A 20,136-nucleotide genomic window follows, 5' to 3' on the forward strand; every position below is an offset into this window, starting at 1 on the left:
AGTGGTGTCTATTACTATCTTACTATTTTTGCCCTGGGAAGACAGGGTGGTGGCTGATCTAGGTGGCTGTACCCAAGCTGGGCCCTAAGGGATGGGCATTCCAGAAAGAGGGAATTGCATTTCTTTCCCTTTATTTGATAATGGTTTACTTTATATTTATAAATATTCATTTTATTCGTTATTCATTTTATTACTTGTCCTTTTGGGGTGGCTTAGAAATATTTAGAAGAAGGCTCAAAATATGACAGTTAACCTAGAGCTTAAAAGTGTGTTTTGAGGAAATATTCATTTTGAAAACAATACCTGGTGCCTGGTGCTTGATTTTTTTTTTAAAAAAGCAATGCTCCATTTAACAGCAGTGATATGTTTAAATATACCTGCAAGGATTTTGGTGAACTTCACAGAGAGGTGGTGTTTGTTTCTCAGGAGCACAAATTTTTCTTTTGTTGTATAATTAAAGGATACTCACTTTTTTTGAAATATACAATTGGATTAACAGTTCAAGAAAAACTCAGATGGTAGGGTGAGAATTGTGAACATGATTCAATTTATTAAGCAAATCATAATGTTGAAATGAGTTCCCCCTTACAAGTGGGAACTCATTTGTGGCAGTATCTCCTTGTTGCTGTTCACACAAGTTTCAGGCAGACAAGATAATTGAGAAGCAAATGGTGCCCACCCTTTCCTTCTGGCCTCAGTCTCTTAAGTTTATTATAGTTTCAAACTCATACATACATACATACATATACATAGATAAACATACATTATACACACACACAAACACGACCTCTGCTAAACCCGTATCTGCTATTGAATTCTGTCTACCCTGCTGTGGCCTCTTGAAAAAATCTACTACTTTGCATTCCTTTTGTCAAGCCCTTAATCTCTGGTCTCCCAATTCGTTTCTCAACTTTCCTCAATTTCTTTCCCTTCTTGACCATCTCGTGCATTTTATAGACCGTGCTTCCCTAATAGCACTTTTATGGCCGTGTGTGCACATGTGTACACATAAAAAGGGTACGTCAGTTCTGGGGTCAAATGTAGTTCTATTATGAGGTCTCTCAATTTTTTTCTCTCCTAGAATATGCAAAACTTCCCACAGGTTTATTTTATTTTGTTGTCCATTGTACGCACTTGGAATGAGGGCTGAGATCCTGGTCGACCCTCCATATTCTACTTGTCTTGCACGTGATCAGAATTTTAGCGCGGCCCATGACTGGCCAGAATAGGTTGCTGTATTTCCTTAGTTCTTTATTTTATAACCTCGAAAGCGATAATACCCAAGATGAGGAGTCCCGTAAATTACAGCTGCATTAAAATGGGACACCAAGGTTGACACCATCGGAGAAGAAACTGAGAGTGTACTTTATTTAAAAGAAATGCTGTAAGCCCACGTTGAAATGGTTTCCTGTCGAAGTCCCAACAATGTTGGTTCAAGTCCAACCTCCCCAACTCTCCAAAACTGCACGAAGAGCTGCTGGGGTGGGAGCCGGGCGTCTCCTCAGCGTGTTTTACTGCAGGTAAAACCGAGCCCTGCCACACGCCGCCACACCCGAGGGCGGGCCTCCGGGCCGGCGCGCGCTGCGGGGAACCCGGGGCTCCGAGCAATCCGTGCCGCCCGCCCGAGGGCCGCGGGGCCGACACGGACCCCGCACCGCGCTCCCCGGGACGGAGGGCGGCGCTGAGGGCGCTGCTGCTCGCCGCGGCCGAGAAGGGGGATCGGCGAAACGAGAGAGGCCGGTCCGGTGTCCCCAAGCAGCAAGGGCCTCCGCAGAAGGGGGCGGGACCCGAGCTCCGTGAGTCCCCTACACGGAACCGGGGCGGGGCGGGGCGCGCGGAGGGGATGCGGGCGGAAGCTCTCGCAGCCCGGCCGGTCCCACACCCTCCAGGCCCCCGTTCGACTGCCGAATCCACCCCCACCCCCGTCTGGGGCCGCGTTTCCCAGGTGGTTTTACTTCGGGTTAAACCTGCCCTGTGGGATGGAAGTAAAGTGTTATTCTTCCCACATAAGGAAGAGGACGCTTGTAGAAATGATTAAGCCTTTTTACAAATAGGAGTTTCATGTGTTCTTGTCTCTTATTCTGACTCATGTACTGATTTATTGTATGACTTTCAATAAGTCACTTAATGTTCCGTTCCTTGGTTTTTAAAGCATGGAACGGATCAACTATGCCTTAGGAATACATTTATAATATAAAGCGAGGCAGGCTGTTGGAGAGTTTCCAAAAATCGAGAATGTTCCTCCTTGGTCCATTGAAGTCTTTTTTCCTATTTGTTTTCCTGCTGGTTTTCCAGAGTTCTTTGTGTATTCTGAATATAGTTCATTTGCCAGATGTGTGACTTGCCAATATAGTCCTTCAGCTTGTCTTTCTATTCTCTTAATAGTGCTTTTCACAGAGTGAAGTTTTAACTTTTGATGAAGCCCAATTTATCATTGTTTTCTTTTATGGTCATGCTGTTGTTGTCATGTCCAAGAACTGTTCGCCTAACCCCAGCTGATAAAATTTTCCTCCTGTGTTTTACATTTACATGTTATCCATGTTCAGTTAATTTTTGTATGAGTGTCATGTTTACATCAAGATTCGTATTTTTTTTTCATTTGGATGTCCAGTTATTCAAATACATTTTGTTGAAATAATTATCCTTTTTCCATTGTCAGGGCCTTCAAACCTTTGTCAAAAATTAGTAAGCCAGCCCTGGCCAGATAACTCGGTTGGAACATCCTCCTATACTCCAAGAGTTTCTGGGTTCCCTTCCTGGTCAGAGCATGTACCTACACTGCAGGTTCCATCCTTGGCCAGGGTGTGTTTGGGGGGCAAACCAGTTGATGTTTTTTCTTTCTCTCTCCCTTCTTCTCTCTCTGAAATCAGTAAACATATCCTCTGGTGAGGATTAAAATAAAATCTTAAAAAAATCAAAAGGGCCAGGCCCTGGCCAGGTAGTTCAGCTAGTTAGAGTGTTGTCCTCATATCCCAAGGTTTCAGGTTCAATCCTAGTCAGGGCGCATACAAGAATAAACCAATGAATTTATAAATAAGTGGGACAACAAATCATCTCTCTCCCTCTCTCTCTCTCACCCTTCCTCTCTCTCTTTCTCAAATCAATAACTTTTTTAAAAAGACATGAGCGAGTGGTTTCACTTTTTCCCCCCTGAGTCTCAGTTCCTTATCTGTGAGATAGGAGCGTTAACGCCTACTCCATTACGTTGTCTTTTTATAAAAACCCTAGGGTGCTCCAACATTTGGAGAGCAAGCAGAGAAGAGCCAGTAAAAGAGACTTGGAAGCAATAGGTGGCCTAACAGAAGCCTGGAGAAGAACATGTTACAAGGGAAGTGTCATCCTCTGTGTCAAATCTGCCGCACACGACAGAGAAGTGATGAGTGTGTTTTGACAAATCTCAATCTTGACCTGACAAGAGCAATTTCAGTAGAATGATGAGAACAATGTTTAATTAACATGAGTTGAGATAAGACTGTGAGGTGAGGAAGTAGAATCAGAAATTATAGAACTCTTACAAGTTTGGGGGTAACAGGAGATTGAGAAATGGAGTGGCAGTTGGAAAGCAATGTGAAATTAAGAGACAGGATTTTTGGTTTTGGTTTTTTTACACTGGAGGTATAACATTGCTGCTGGGTATTTTGAAGTGAATGATTAAATGATGCAGTGGAGCAAAAAGATAATTTCTAGGAAACTAATTATTTCTAATGAAATAATTGATAAGAAGGGGTATGATCCAGAGCCCAAGTGGAAGGGGCTAGCCTTGGTGAGGCACAGGGATTTTCACTGACTGTAACAGTAATACAAGCAGAGGGTATGGTATAAATGTACATACATGGGTAGACTTACAGGTGAGAAGATGTGGGAATTCCTATCTGATTGCTTATACTTTCTCCACTATTATAAACTGACAATTAAGTGATAGTAATGGTGGCCAATAAGGTAAATTAATAGATTAGGATATTTGAAGAGAAAGAAAAAGGCATAAATTTTGGAGAATGGAAGCCTAGGGAATTGTGGTAGGAGATGCTAGGGAAATGCTGTACGGAGATCCTACTTGAAAGTAGTGGGTAAAAATGTAGGAGTAGGTTTGGTATCTGTTGCTTGTTAGTACATGTGTCAGTCAGGATAGACCAGCTTTCCCTGCAGTAACGAATAACCCCTAAACCTGAGTAAAGATCTATTTCTTGCTCATACAACATGTCTTACATGGGTTGGGAGGGTATCTGCTTTACCTAGACTCTTAGGACCCCACATGTCAAGAACTATAAAGGTCTGAGATTTTACTCTACTTGCAGGCTACCAAGTTAGCCTATCATGGTATCATAGATGCTGGCAGAAGACACTTCTGGATACAAAGGATTTTATTACTCACAGCAGAAGCAGTAGCCAGAGTGCCAGCATCAGTGTCAGTTTTATTGAAGCCCCATCTCCCACAGTGAGATGCAAAGAGCCCCAAGTACTATAGAAATAATACCAACCTGCACTTGCAGTGAGTTGTGTTACAGGAGGCTCTTGACTTAGGAAACCCAAATCTTTTGTAATGGGCAGTAAGGACGCCTTATTCTCACTATTTTTTTTAAAGATTTTATTTATTTATTTTTAGACATAGGGGAAGGGAGGGAGAAAGAGAGGAAGAGAAACATCAGTGTGTGGTTGCCTCTCACGTGCCCCCTACTGGGGACCTGGCCTGCAACCCAGGCATGCACCCTGACTGGGAATTGAACCAGCAGCCTTTTGGTTTGCAGGCCCATGCTCAAGCCACTGAACTGTGCCAGCCAGGGCTCTCACTATTTTTTTTTAGGCTGTCAGCAAAGCTGCCTCTTGCTCAGAGGAAGACATTATCTCTCTTTTCCAGTGAAGTTCACTACGCAGAATCCTTGGGAAGATAGTCCAGAACAAAGGCAGCCAGCGATTCTGCTTGCATGCTGTGCAGAAATGCAAGAGACCCGTGGAGGATTGTCTCCCAATACCATGCTGATGGAGGCACCACCACCTTGTAACGTAGTCATCTGCCAGGGCTGCCATAACAAACGACCACAGACTAGGTGGCTTAAACAACAAAATTTATCTCATAGTTCTTGAGGCTCAAAGTCCAAGATCAAGATGTCAGCAGGGCTAGTTTCTTCTGAGGACTCTGTCCTTGGCATGTAGATGTTCCTCTTCTTCCTCTGTCTCCACATAGTCAGTCATCCCTCTGTTGTCTGTATGTCCAAACTTCTTCTCTTATAAGGATAGTGGTCATCTTGGATTAGGGCCTATTCTAATGACCTCGTTTTTACTTGATTACCTCTATGAAGAACCTATCTCCAAATAAAGTGACATTTTTAGGTTCTGGGGGTTAGGACTTACTTCAAAATATGATTTTGAGGGGATGCAATATAGTCATAACACCCCTACATTTAAACACATAGCTTTCAGGGTTGACAAGACAGGACAAGAAAGACCTGGAAGGTGACCCAGGCTTTTCACCGACTTAGCCCCATAGTGACACACCATCACTTCTGCTCTCAGCTCACTGGACTTACCTCACCTGACTGCATGTAGGCTGGGATCTGCACTCATCATGTGTTCAGGAAGGATAGGAGAAGAATCAGATTTTGATGGACACTAGCAGTGTCTACCACAGCATGGTCGTGTGCTTTTTTCTCCAGAATCATTTAGGTGTCATAGTACAAACATGGAGGAGATAGCAGTTGGTCTTAACCTCAGAATTAGGATTCTGACCAACATGGTGAGGGAGGTAAAGGTGTTTACACAGAAGTGATTGCAAAGGTAGACGATGGGATGGAAACTGGGTAAGGAGGGAAGTAAGGACGTAAGGGATGAATATGAAACGACGGGAGAACAGTAGATTAGAGGACTTGATGAGGTTGTGGAATTTCCGGACTGGAGGAACTCGAGCTGAATGGATGAGGTGGTGTTCAGAGAATGGGATTCTTGAAGATGTCAGAGGTAGTGTAGTTTTTGAGGGTGATCAGGTCAATAATGTGACCCTGAAATTGGATGGCTGAGGTCAGAAAAATTATTAGAGGCAGGGGAGTCAGGGAACTGAGAAACTACAGAGTGGGATGACTCATCTCTGTGGACATTGAAGTCACAGAGTGGGAATAGTAGGATGGGTAGAAAGGAAAAAAAGGACCTAGGATAGAAAGAATGAAGATGCCCCCTGGTCTTTGACTGGACTTTGTGGTGTTCTAAAGAGTCTTTGGCAGATACTAGGGAAACCACTCAGGAACATATCTACAAAACCTCTCTTAGGGACCTTTTGGAGATGGTCTATTGTTGATTTCACATTGTTCCAATTCTGACTTTATCCTCTAGTGTTGAGGGTGTCCCCTGTGAGCCCTCTATCTCCCCTACATGACAGTAAATAATCTCAATCTTCTCTCTGCTAGGTAATGAAACCTGCCATCTGAATGTGTATGTGTGTGATGTATAATGTTCATAGTAATTGTGAATCTACTTTTATCTCCTTCCATATAAATGAGAATAAAACATGTTCATCCCATTTAGACTTTGTATATATTTATGTGATGTGCTGCATTTTAAAGTTTTGTTTCAGCAGGCCTGGCTGTACAGGGTTCTGCAGACAATGATTTTATCTCTGTATGGAGCATTTGGGCTCCTCCCTGTCTAATCTTATACAAACATTTTACAAGCAACGTCCCCTGGGAAGTCCTTGGCCACCCTACAATCTCCTGGAGCCAGAGACTGCATTACCGACTTCAGGGTGGTCCCGGGAATAATGTTTTGTTTGGGACCGAGAATATTTTTAAGTATGTGAAAACACTTGTAGAGTGAGGAGAAAGTGGAATCGTAACAACACAGCTTATAAAATATGGAAGCAGAGGTCCCTTCTTCAGAATGGTAAAATGAGAAAGGCTCAAGGTTGTCGATTCAAGTTTTTAGAGTTAAAAGGTTTACCAAAGATGTTTGCTTTTTCTTCATTCCCCATAAATTCCCTCAGTCATGCTTGCTTGCTTGCTCTCTTTCAGTATTGCCAAGTGAGAGAATCTTCCAGAATGCTGCTAAAAGCAATAATTTGCATCTATGGAGAAGCTGTTTGAAAAGAAGGTTAACATTAATGCTGTGAACCATGTGAGTGGAAGTTGCGAATGTGACAGTGACTGCTCTGAGGGTGGTTTGGGTTACACAGTTCAACCAAATATAATAAAAATAAAAATAAAAATGATTGTGCTGGATGAGGTAAGGCAGACCTCCTTTGTTGGTAATTCGAGTGTTTATGCTAAAGGTGCAATCAAGCATTGGAATAGGCTCCTAGCATTTTCATTGATCTCAACAGAGGGGAAGTGCACGGGTCTTTAGGCACATCTGTGCAAAGTCTGTGGGTGGGCAGTAAAGCCAGCTGTCAAGGTTCTGGGCCTGGACTCGGTCCTAGTTTACGGCCTGTGGATGACTTTGGCTCCTACATTCTGGGAAGGCAGAACATCTTTTGCTACACAATCTGGGTGGTTTTCTTTCCAATTATGTCCTTTGTAGTTGGTTCTTCCAAATTTAAAATCTAAAGTAGAATATGGGTTTTCATTCTACTGCTTTTGAAGATGCATCTGCATGTTGGACAAGGGGGCCCTTTCAGAAACCTGGCTCTTAGTTGTTTTTCACGTGCTCGGCTTGGCAGGAGAAGCGCACTGCTAGGATATGAATTTCCTATGGCTTGGTTTTAAGGGGATTTCCTGACAGCCCCTCAAAGCAGAGCTCATTGAAGTGAGCTGGTTGGGGTTGTGTCAGTTGTGTAGGACAGTTTGTGGAGTGGTTCAAGGTAGGGATGGCAGAGGTAGGTGAAATGCTAAATGAAACAGAAGTTTTAGGGCTCCTTCTTATACAGCTCTCTTCCAAGGCACTTGAAGGGTTCTAGGATTATGTTCCCATAGTTCTATGACTTTGTAAAATCTGAAAAAGTAGGAAATTTTAACTACAATCTATTAAGTTTCCCGACTCTGGTGTTAAAGAGGGTTCCCTAAAGAGTGTAAACTTCAAATTCTACAAAACCTGAATCTGTCCCAGGTGGTGAGGTCGTAGAAACTGAAATCTTGTGTCATATGCAGTATAAGGATGTTTAGCAGTTGTTCATGTGTGTATTTGAAGAAGTATGTGTTTATGCCTATGTGGGAATTTATGTGTCTATGTGTATATTATGTGCATGTGTGTGCACGTGTCTCTGATGTGTTATGGGTGTATATACTATTCATTGTCTATAGACATCCTGGAAAGAGTAGAAAAATAGCAAATTTTGCAGCATAACAATTTTAGTAACAAAAAAAGAAAAACATCAAGGAATCAAGGAGGAAAGGGAAAGAAAAGTAAAAACTAAGCAAGGACTTTTGATGCTATTATTTAGATTGATGGTTGAATAAATAAAGCAGTAATCATTTTTCCAAGTAGCAGGAAATAGACTCTTAAGTATGCTTTTATAACCATTTTTTGGTTATACAGGTTCTTGATATTTTAAACCATATTTTTATATTAAAGTACTTGGGGAAGCAGTGCAACCTAGACCACTTTAACTTATATTCAGTGTGGCAAGTTATTAAAACTACTGATGAATTGTGTTATACTTTCTAATACCATCTCTTTTAGGCCTTTTTACAGCAAATTATTCACTTGGTTACTTGTGATGTTCCTTGAAATCTGTGTTGATAGAGATGAAAAAAATGCAGGTGATTTTACTGAATTATCTTGGATGTTGCTTTGGCTTGCATTTTTATTCAAAATAAAGGTAATGAGGAATTGTATAAGCCCAATTTTGACATAATAGAATATAGCTCTAGATTGCAGACAATGTCAAGATAACTAATGTTTTGTCAAACTTAGTTTATCGCCAGTTTAGCTACCAAGGAAGTCAAATATTTAATTTCAACATTTCTCATATTTTTGCAATAAATTACTTATGTGAAACAAAGGATGGTAAATGCATGCCCAGGCACCTTCTTTGGAAGCAAAAACGGTGTTTGGATTATGGGAAATATGACATGAATTTTACTTACATGCAAAACATCCGTCGTTTGGAATGCATTGGACTGACTCTGGATGTCTCTAGAACACCTGGTGGCTTTCCTTTGACACAAAAGATATTTGTAGCTTTCTTTTTCTGTGTCTGTTTCATTCTCCTCTCCTCTTCCCTTCCTTTCAGAAGTAATTTGTTCGCTTCAGTAAAATTTGCAGTTCAAAAAATTACAGAATAAAAAACTATGTATGTATAAAAATGTAGGAAAATTTTTATTATAACACTATCAATATATTCTAACCAGACAATATTCACCATAGTTTTGGACTATAAGATGCATCTTTCCTCTGACCCCACCCACCCAAATTTGGGAGGAATAATGGTTGTTAATGCTGCTGTTGAGTTCTGTTTACATTTATATCGGTTAAATATTATGTTATTAAGTATCTGACCACATTTTTGCTTCAAAATTTTTATTCCTATTTTCCTCCTCTAAAACTTAGGTATGTCTTATGGTCCAAAAAATACAGTACCATTATTAATGACTGTATATGGGTAAAAATACAACTTTTGCTCCCCAATTGAAATCCATTATATTATTATAAGCAATGATAGGTTGTGCAGTAGATGTCAGCTTGGGGCATAGCCTCTGGTGGATTGCCAAATTCTCTGGTATTATCTAGTAATAAATGAAGGCAAGATTATGCTAGACCCAATTCTTACTACTTTCAAAGACAAGAATAAAGAGTGGATAAATAATAAAAAATACAAGCACCTGATAGAAAATTGTGATCATTCAAGAAACAGGAATCTTAAAGAGGCTAAAGAACAATCAGATGATTGAGAACACAAATTCTGTTTCCTCAGATGAACCGCACAGCCTTGCACTTTGCAGTGGGGGCAAGTCATTTATCTGCAGTGGATTTTTTGCTTAATCGTAAGGCCAGGGTGGGTGTTGCTGATAAGGTAAGGTCTTCCTCTTTTGGTAAAATGGATTGGAACAGAAGGAATGTATGGTCAATCTGGTCACTTTGGTCACCTTTTCTTTACATATACATAAAATATTTCCATTGGAAGTATTCATTTCAGAAAGATTTCTTTGAGAATACATGTATTGTGTGCTCTTTGTTTTGGGTGACTAAATTCTTTACCCATTACCTATAGGACTTGGGCTTTTACTTGTTTTCCCATGCTGACCTGATTGTCAGTGGCATGCATTTATAAGAATGAGATGGTTGCCCAGAATACAACTTGGGGCAATGGAAGACAGAAACTAACTGGCCTCGGGGACTTTGCCCTGTGAACTCTGATAAATAAATAGACTTTTAAAACACATAGTATATACTAGGCATCAGTCTTAGGACTTTAACATTTAGCCCCTCAACCTTGGAAGAGAATTAATACCCAAGTTACAGACAAGGAACCTGAGACACAGAGAGGTTAAATATCTTGCTTGAAAAATTACATCTAAGAAAGGGTAGAAGCAGGATTTGAACCTGGCTCAACTGATTCCAGAGACCGTACCATTAGCTAGACATCAGCCTGCATCCTAAGGATTTTCCGCCTACTTTTTTATTAATACTTTACTATGGCACAAAGAAACCACTTGGGCTGGAGAAACCCAACATCATGCTTATCAACTCTAGTTGCAGAAAGAAATGGTAGCCTTGGTTTTTGGTCAATTCAATGGACCATGGTTCTGAAAGATAAACCATTCAGCAGATTCCCGCAGAGCTGTTCTATTTCCTCTCTGAAATGACTCTTTGGAGGGTAAGACTCAGCATTGCTCTACCTTCATGTCTTACAGGGCTTGGATTCAGTATGTGTTTAGTGAGTCCTTGGAAGATAAATGAGTGAAGTCAGTTCAAACCAGTTGCTCATTTTGTTAGTCTTGTTGGCAGTTATAGACATGGTCTAGACTTGGAACTGATGAGAATTTCTCTGTTTCACAAGTACAGTCCACCCTTCTCTGTCTATTTATTGTTCTGGTGTTGGTGGGCAAGTAGTGTGATCCATAACAGAATCAGAATGAAGAACTACCCCTTTTTAAAAATCAGCACCAAAAGCACCCCAGTGTTGTAAGTGTAATAAGTTGTATTATGGTAATGGTACTGAAGGAACATGTTTTTTAGGCTGATTATTTTTTAACATTAGCCTACAAAAGATGCTTTGGTCATAGACCTGATTGCCAAGGATCTATTCTTATTCTGACATTGAAACCCTGACACAATAACTTTTTATTTTACTTTAATTTTTAAATTAACATACTTACAATTAACACTCTTTTTGGCATATCGTACTATGAATTTTAACACATTTATAGATTCATGTAACCACTAACCCAACCAAAATCCACAAAAATTGCATCAACCAGAAAATTCCCTCATGCTGGGCTTGTAGTCAAACCTTCCCTATCCCTGGCAATGATTTGCCTCTTCTACATCTCTATAACTTTGCCTTTTTGAAAATGCCAAATAAATGATATTGCATAGTGTATATAACCTTTCACACTGGTTTCTTTCACTCAGCAAAACACGTCTGAGGTTGGCTTATGTCGTCTGTATCACTAATGCCTCCCTTTTATTCCTGAATAGCAGTTCAGTATTTGGATGTACTACAGTTTAATGATCCATTCTACCAGTTGAAAGACATGACAGTTGTTTTTATTTTTTGACTGTCACAAATGAAGCTTCTGTAAACATCCACATACAGGTATTTGTGCGTGCATAAGTTTTCATTTCTCCAGCGTAAATACCGAGAAGTGAGATTACTGGATTGTATAGTACCTACGTACAAGAAGCTGCCAGACAGTTTTCTAGAGTCGCGGTCCCACTGTCATTCCCACCAGCAATACGGCGGAGCTCCAGTTGTGCCGCCTCCTCATCAGCGTTTGGGATTGTCACTTTTTCCCCTTAATTTTAGCCATTCTAATAGCTTCCTATGGGCTTCTCATTGTGGTTTAATTTACATTTCCTTAATGGCATATCAACATCTTTTTTGTAGCATTTACCCTTTGCATGTCTTTTTTGGTGATGTATCTATTCAAATCTTTTGAATATTTTTTTAAAAATTCAGTTGTTTTCTTATTGTTGACTTTGAGAATTATTTATGTATTTTGGATACAAATCTTTGATCAGATATGTCATTTGTAAATATTTCCTGATGTCCTGTAGCTTTTTAGTGTTTTTCAGAGCAGAAGCTTTTAATTTTGGTGAGGTACAATTTACTTATATTTTTTAAATGAATCTGGATATTGGAGTTATATCTAAGAATGATTTGCCTAACTTAAGGTCATGAAGATTTTCTCTTTCCCTCCCCGCCAAACTTTTATAGGCATGTTCTCCCTCTGTCCCCAGAGGGACGCCATTCCCTTCCCCTCTTCTCTCTTTTCTTCTCCCACAGGCACAAATATCCTAAACTCTAAGGGTCCCCATAAAACTTAAACTGAGAAAGCAATGGGCATCGCCGCTTGTCCTGGGCTAATGCCCTGAACCTGTCCACAGCGCCCTCTCTTCTCTGACTTCCCAGTGAGTTAAGGCAGCCCAGCCTGGCTCTCTCTTGTTGCTACTTCTATTCTAGGCCCTTCTGTGTCTCACCGTCCCCATCTTCAATAAACATACCTTCATAGTTAAAAACAAAAAACAAAACCTCAATTTTATAGCCTTGTGTTTTACATTTAGATCTATTGTTCATTTTGAGTTAATAAGGTGTGAGGAATAGCTCCAGGTTCTTGTTTGCTCATTTGTTTGCTTATTTTTTCGAGCGTATGGATAGCCAGTTTCACCAACACCATTTGATACCAATGCCACTACATTTTCAACACCTTTACAGTGCTCTTTGGACCTGTCCCACATGCATGCCATTCGGGGGGCCCAGTCTGAGACCTGGGCAGTGACCTAGCCCCTAGTTCAGTTCTCCAAGCCTTTGTCTTGTTGTTTAGGGTCAGGTCCATATATAAGTCAGAGGTGAGGCTAGGAATTCATACACAACCTAATGGGGTTGCTATCTCGGCCTTCCACCTCTCCAAGATTATCTCTCTCTTATTCTCCAGCTCCAGGGCCCCTCCCCGCCTTTTCTGGTCCTCTGACTAGAGAGCCAAGGGTGTAGTCTCCCAGTTCCACTGTGTACTTTCCACATTTGGTTCTCTCTTTGGGACTAAGGAGAAAAAAAGCAATGAGTTCCCCACCGTCACCATCAGCCCCTTTTCTGACCACAATCTCTCTGGTCAGAGAGAAGGATTCCCACTGTCAGAGTTTTAGTGGCTTGTTCAGTCACAGCTTCTGCCTCTCCTACCATAGGGTTGCAGCTTTGGGAATGAGGCTTGCCTGGGGCAGGACCGGAAGGGAAAAAAGAAACAGGGTTTCCCTTCCCTTCTCTGTCCCATAGGGTCCCCCTCTACTCCTCAGACCAGAGAGGGCTTCTCTTGGAGCTCTTTCTGTCCATGCCTGGGGTGCCATTCTGTGGTTTGCACTGCCATGCGTTCAAGGAGAAAGATATGGAAGGCAAAAGCAAAAAATCAGGAAATCTTTACTGTTTATAGTTTGGGTTCTGGCTTTCTTTCCCAATTTGCCTGTTACCACTTAACTTCTCAGAGTGCTCAGATAGCTGCTCTACGCATTCCATCCAGAGATTTTAGTCACACTTGGTGAGAGAGACGGGGGGAGCATACTTACCCCATCTTAACCAGGACTGAAACCAAAAATCTTTTCCATTCTCTAAAAGGGAAAAGACTCATACAATAAACAACTGTGTTGTTTATTGCCCCGGTTGAATAGCACCTTTTCTTTTAAACACCATGTTGCTAATATATTCAATGTACTATTGGCTTATGTTATGATGTAAGTCAATTAATCCCCAAATGTTTTTACCCACTTGTTCTCTTTGACGCTTTTCCCATTTGGAAGCCTCTTCTAACTTACCTTGTGAGACTGATATGCTGTCAGTAATTTCTGATGTATCACCATATTCTGCCTTGAAGGTTTGCTAAGTTAAGTATTTCTTAACTTAGTTTCTGACTAGTTTTATTACTCATAGTGAAATTAGTACATAACTAATAAAATGATTTTTGTAATTCATGCAAGGCCATGTTTGGTCAGATGTGAAAGATCCCTTATCTGGGCTATGAGCCCCGAGTTTGTGTTGGCAAATAGATCTGTCTTGTAAGTTCTAATATCTGTTTGCAAAGAGTCAACAACGAAGCCCTTCACCATCAATATTTATTCAGTGACTGTCATGGGTAAGTCCCAATGCCAACTACTGGGGTTTCAACTATTGATNAAAAATCTTTTCCATTCTCTAAAAGGGAAGAGACTCATACAATAAACAACTGTGTATCCATTGCCCCGGTCGAATAGCACCTTTTCTTTTAAACACCATGTTGCTAATATATTCAGTGTACTATTGGCTTATGTTATGATGTAAGTCAATTAATCCCCAAATGTTTTTACCCACTTGTTCTCTTTGAGGCTTTTCCCATTTGGAAGCCTCTTTTAACTTACCTTGTGAGACTGAAATGCTGTCAGTAATTTCTGATGTATCACCATATTCTGCCTTGAAGGTTTGCTAAGTTAAGTATTTCTTAACTTAGTTTCTGACTAGTTTTATTACTCATAGTGAAATTAGTACATAACTAATAAAATGATTTTTTAATTCATGCAAGGCCATGTTTGGTCAGATGTGAAAGATCCCTTATCTGGGCTATGAGCCCCGAGTTTGTGTTGGCAAATAGATCTGTCTTGTAAGTTCTAATATCTGTTTGCAAAGAGTCAACAACGAAGCCCTTCACCATCAATATTTATTCAGTGACTGTCATGGGTAAGTCCCAATGCCAACTACTGGGGTTTCAACTATTGATAGATATAATTCTTGCTACTCAAAGTGTGGTCCTGGGACCAGAAGCACTGGCATTGCCTGGGAGCTTCTTAGGGATGCAGACTCTTGGGCCCACCCCTGACCCCTTGAATTAGAATGAGCGATTTATCAAGATCCCCAGGTGATTGTGTCCAAAAGTACTGGCATGAGATACAGTCCTTGTTTTGAGGGGCTGATAATCTACTGAGGAAGCAAGGACCAGAACTGTAAGAGATGTGCATTGTTCAAGACACCACATAAGGATCAAATGCATAGCCCAGATGCTGAGGACTCCAGGTTCAGAGTGGACAGCATCCCCAAGGCTTGGGAAGAGGCAGGCTGGTAAAAGAAGGCTCTTCCTCCAGATGTGAACAAAGGATCCTGGCTGGAGTGCAGATGATGCTCAGAGAATAATGACAAGCATCTGCTCTCAGAGCTTCTTATTTTTGGGAAACTCCTGGAGTACAAGTGTTCCCCAGAGGAAGTTACAGACCTTTTCACCTGTGACCAGACCTGTACTGAGGCCAGGCTGTCAGTGGTGGTGGGCATTTAACACTTTACAGAGCATCTTGTACCAACCACTAGTATGATCCGTGCCACATGCTCATGTGCCGTCTCAGGCATGTCTGTTCGATATCAGAAGACTTAGTTTTATGACGGTTCTCGTGGTGGAACCGGCACTGGTAAGCAGTGACTTTTTGTCTCCGAGGAATAACGGCTCCACATTGAATTTTTATTTTCAAAGACTCAGGTTGTTTGCAGCTTGAATTTCTGGCTTTTGCACTTTATGATCACTGTTTGAAATCTTTATGTGTTTGTGGCTTTGAAATTAGGAATGATCTCTTAGGGAAAACCTGAGCTCCTATCAAAACATGATTTATCCTCTATCTCAAATATTTCTGGCCTCTTCTTTGACCATATGTGAAACTGGATTTAGTTTAACTGAGTATATAGCATTGATTTATAGAGAAGGCTAACCGCAACTAGTTATTGTACATTATTGTTCCTTGAGGAAAAGAGTACAGAAATTGGTAAACATTTTCTTTTTACTGAAATTATAAATATTTACATAGAGTATGTAGGCCTAACTGCATAGTACATGTCAGAAACTATGTAGCATTGTTTTGCAAATATTTTCAATTTACAGTTAATTGAATACATAGATGTGGAATCTGCAGATATGGAGGGCCAACTGTATATATATGTGTATATACACATACATACACAAATGAGGGTTTTTCTTGGTCATTGCTTATTTTATAAAAATAGGATTATGTTATATTTTATCTGCACCTTCTTTTCTACATTTTAACAGCTACCTTGTGGAAATCACTCCAAGTCAGTCAATTGCTATAGCTCTATTCATTATTTTTGATGGCTTCATGATGTGTTTCCTAATTTGTTCAGCATTCCTGTATTGATGGACATTAACCTTGCTCCCAGTTTTAAGTGTTAAAATTAATATCCTTGATTATATAACATTGGGCCCTAAAACTTATTCTCATGGGGTTGATTCTCAGGAGTGGGATTGCTAGTCATTTTAAAATTTTAATAGATTTTGCCAGATTGCTTAAATTATGTTGGTTTCGTTTCCACTGATAGCACTTTTGGTACAGTTTTCAATTGGTTCAATTGCCTCTTTATTTTTGATTTGTAGGAGTGCTTCATATATTAGAGAAAGTAGCCATTTATCTTTATTAAGAAACATTTAAAGAATCTATCCTTTGTTTACTGATTTTATCATCAGTCTTTCCTTTTATAACTTCTGGATAGAGGCACTGTACATTGCAGTCTAGATTTACCTGTAGTATATGTATTGTTATTGTGTTTTTGTGTGTTGGCAATATGACATATAGGACTTAATTTTGTTTTCTTCCAGATGGAGAACCACTTGTGCCTGCATCATTTGTTAAATATATTTGTTTTCCCCATAGAACTAAAACACCACCTTTGCTGTATATGAAATTCTCTCTCTATTTCTTAATTTTCTACAGTTGACTGTCAGTTTGGCTTTTAGTGACTTAAGATTATGTGGTGTGGCTCATCCAAGTGATGGATTCTTTTCTCTCTCTTCTTGGGGAAGCACAGCTTGACAGTAATTCCTTTGCAGCCTGATCTGGGAGCCTCAAGATCATGCTCGTGCTGGTTAGAACTGGAGCAGACCAGAGAGCCAAGAATCAGGTAGGTATGGGGGTCACACCTGGACAGAGCTCCCACCTCACAATACAGGAGGGGGAGGTCCTGAGATCACTGTGTGATTACCTCCTGTACTCTGATTCTCTCCAGGATGGAATGAATGCCCTCCACTTTGCAGGTCAGAGCAATAATGTGCACACTGTGGAGTACCTCATTCAAGATCTGCACCTGAAGGACGTGGACCAACCTGATGAGGTTTCACACAGGTTTCACACCCCCCCACCAAATTTGGCTTTCTTTCTGTCCCTGCTGGAGATGCCAGCACAGCCAGCATGAACCTGCAGCAAGCCCCTCCATCATCCTAGAGGACCACGGAGCAGAAGGAAAGTGCAGGTGCTGGTGGTGGCCCTGGCCCCTGCATGTGGGGAGCGCAGGCAGTAGTGAGGAAGCCCCCAGATTTCTTCTTCCCTCTCTACTTCCTCATGCTGGCGGGGATATGGACAGCATCCACCCTGTTTGGTATTCAGAATGGGTGACCGCATTTTACTCTATGATGCCTGACCTTTTTGGAATGTATTTGACCTAAGGCTCTGCAGCAATGAGCCATGAAATATAATGCAATTTTACCATATTTGTCTATATTCTTTTTCTTTTCATAGGGAGATATATAATAGCAAGTACTACTTTTGAGTATTTATTAGTGAGCTAGGTAGAGAGGAAAGCCACTTACATTCATTTCAGTGGGAGGCTAGAGCCTGGCACACATGGATGTTAAACAGTTCATTGCTGAATGAATGAATTATCCTATCAATATGCACAGTAATCCTATAAAGAAGGGAATATTTTGCCTATTTTTAAAGCCGAGGAAGTTGAGGCTCAGTGAGGCTGAGTACCTGAGCCAAAGTTCCAAAACTAGAAAGTGACAGAACCAGAAACTGAGCTCGGGTCTGGCTGACCCAGTCACTGTGCTGCCCTGTCTCCCTTTCCAGATGACGGTGGGCATTGTTCATGTACCAGGGGTTGTTTTTTCTCTGCAGTACCTCTTAGGCTTTTTTCCACAGGACAGTATTCTCTGTGGGATTGGCAGTTTTATTTTGAATGGGACCATCATTTCACTGTGCCTGTAGAATGTTATTTTTCATAAGTCTCCAGAAGTTAATTAGTAGCATTCATTTAAAAAAACACAACTTTTATGTTGTTTTCTGACTTTAGACTTAAAATTAGCAACAATAACAAAAACTACTTCTTCAAATAAAGCCTACAAATTTCTTTTTCTTAAAGATTTTATTTGTTTATTTTTAGAGAGAGGGGAGAGAGGGAGAAAGAGAGGGAGAGAAACACTGATGTGTCAAACATTGACTGGTTGCCTTTGCACACCCCCAACTGAGGACCTGGCCCACAACTCAGGCATGTGCCCTGGGTGGGAATGGAACCGGACCTTTTGGTTTGTAGGCTGAAGCTCAATCTACTGAGCCACACCAGCCAGGGCTATAAATTTCTTTTACTTCCTCTGAGTGTGACTAAGTAACTATTATACATTTATAGCTCAGAGGCAGAGAGACTTGGGCAATAGTCTGGGTGTATACTAGTTATGTGGCTTTAAGCAAATTCTCCAATTGCTGAAAGCCTCAGTGTCTCCATATGTACATTGAGAATAATAAAACCTGCTTCTGGTACAATCAAGGGAATGACTGGGGAGGATGGGTTGACTTCACTATAATTCTTTTTTGGCAACACTTCCATTCTTTGATATAGAAGATTGATGATATTTTGTTAATATTCTGTAAAAACGAGTATGCCAATGAGCTTCATGGTAAGCCATTCTATCACCCCTTTCCAATCAGATACCACCCCCTAAGCCACTCCTATGTAGAAGATGTCAGAGCAGCCACTTTCGGGATGCCTAAATGGGTTCATGACTAAAGCACCAAGCAAGGAGACTGGCCCACAGCAAGCGCTCACTAAACGATTGCTGTTATAGCAGCTATGATAGGATAAAGTACATGGCCCGACTTCTTCGGACTGATAATCATAGTCAGATAGTATCAGGTGTCAGGGTGAAGAAGCTGGGTCTCCCAGTTTGATTGATCCTGAGTGGGGAGTAGCCTCCGAATGAGTTCCCTTCCGTTCAGTTCGGCAAATATTGTTCAGGGCCTGTTATACCTAAGACACAGGACTGCCTTCCCGATCCGTGGACTCTGGCTGCTTTCATGGGAGATAGCAGTGTGGGAAAGACCAGGCAGGTGAAAGGGCTCAAAGACCAACGCACGTTTGTGGGGACCCTTCCCTACTTTTGGAGTTTCTGCCAGCCAGCAACTATTTTATCTCTTCCACTGGTCTGGGTTTGTCCTGTTCCACTCCTCTTCCTCATCCTCTGACTATCTGTTGGGTAAAAGGCCATGAAGCCCTGGCAACAGATTGTGCAAGTCACATGTCCTGCTGAGAGATCTCAAAATAGAGATGGGTTTAGAGACATGAGGAATGAGCAAATAATGAGCCCACTGGGGTGTCTAGGGAGAGAAGAATCTCTGAGTTCACTTTTAGTCCCGTTGGAAACCTAGACGGATCAATGCAAAAGGCAAACAGAGTTTCTCCTTCTGAAATCTGTGAGTGGGGTCGAAGATGCTGGCATAAGCCAGTAGAAACTGGGAGTTCCGGGTGTATTAATTCACCATTAGGTGCTTTGTCAGTGTTCACTTAAAAATATCGTGGAGCTCCTGAAACACATCTGATAGAAAAGACTGCTCCACCTTCACAGTTGGCCCTCTGGCCTACTGTCTCATCAACAGAAATCGATTGAGGTCTTGTTTATCTGCCCAGGGTTAGTGAAATCCTCTCTTTAGCCTGGAGGGAACTCCAAAAGCTAACAAGGACAGGCCAGGTGTGAGGTCTTTATTAATAAAATGGATTTAACTAGACCAGGAGAGTTTGTGTGGCCTGGTTAAATAGGAGAGATGGAGGGCACTGGAAAATCTTTGGAGCTGGCTTGTTGGGAACTGCTCTGCCTGGTTTCAGGAATTTTAAACCGTCTCCCACGCCTAAGGCTGAGTGAGTGACCTCTCGGGAATGCAAGCCACAGACAAAGCTTGTCTCTGGTAGCTGCCTCTGCTTCCTCCCCTGCCCCCAAGGTATGGTCAGATGGTCAGAGACAGGTGAGAACCCTCAGAGGAGGGTAGGCCTAGGCC

At 41.2% G+C, this 20,136-nt stretch overlaps 1 protein-coding gene across 1 annotated transcript in view; it reads left to right on the forward strand.

Annotated features, from left to right (window-relative positions):
- Window positions 1–1,285: 1,285 nt before the first annotated feature.
- ANKDD1B (ankyrin repeat and death domain containing 1B) overlaps window positions 1,286–20,136 on the forward strand; it is a 50,547-nt gene continuing 31,696 nt past the window's right edge. Inside the window, 8 exon segments of the mRNA XM_037032398.1 lie at window positions 1,286–1,297; window positions 1,418–1,796; window positions 6,996–7,046; window positions 7,049–7,098; window positions 9,833–9,931; window positions 16,899–16,914; window positions 16,917–16,996; window positions 17,102–17,206. Of these exon segments, the coding sequence (XP_036888293.1) occupies window positions 1,286–1,297; window positions 1,418–1,796; window positions 6,996–7,046; window positions 7,049–7,098; window positions 9,833–9,931; window positions 16,899–16,914; window positions 16,917–16,996; window positions 17,102–17,206 (792 nt within the window).

The sequence above is a fragment of the Sturnira hondurensis genome, unplaced genomic scaffold (assembly GCF_014824575.4).
Source record: "Sturnira hondurensis isolate 20B ecotype Veracruz unplaced genomic scaffold, ASM1482457v3 Scaffold0021354, whole genome shotgun sequence".
In the NCBI taxonomy this organism is placed as follows: Eukaryota; Metazoa; Chordata; class Mammalia; order Chiroptera; family Phyllostomidae; genus Sturnira; species Sturnira hondurensis.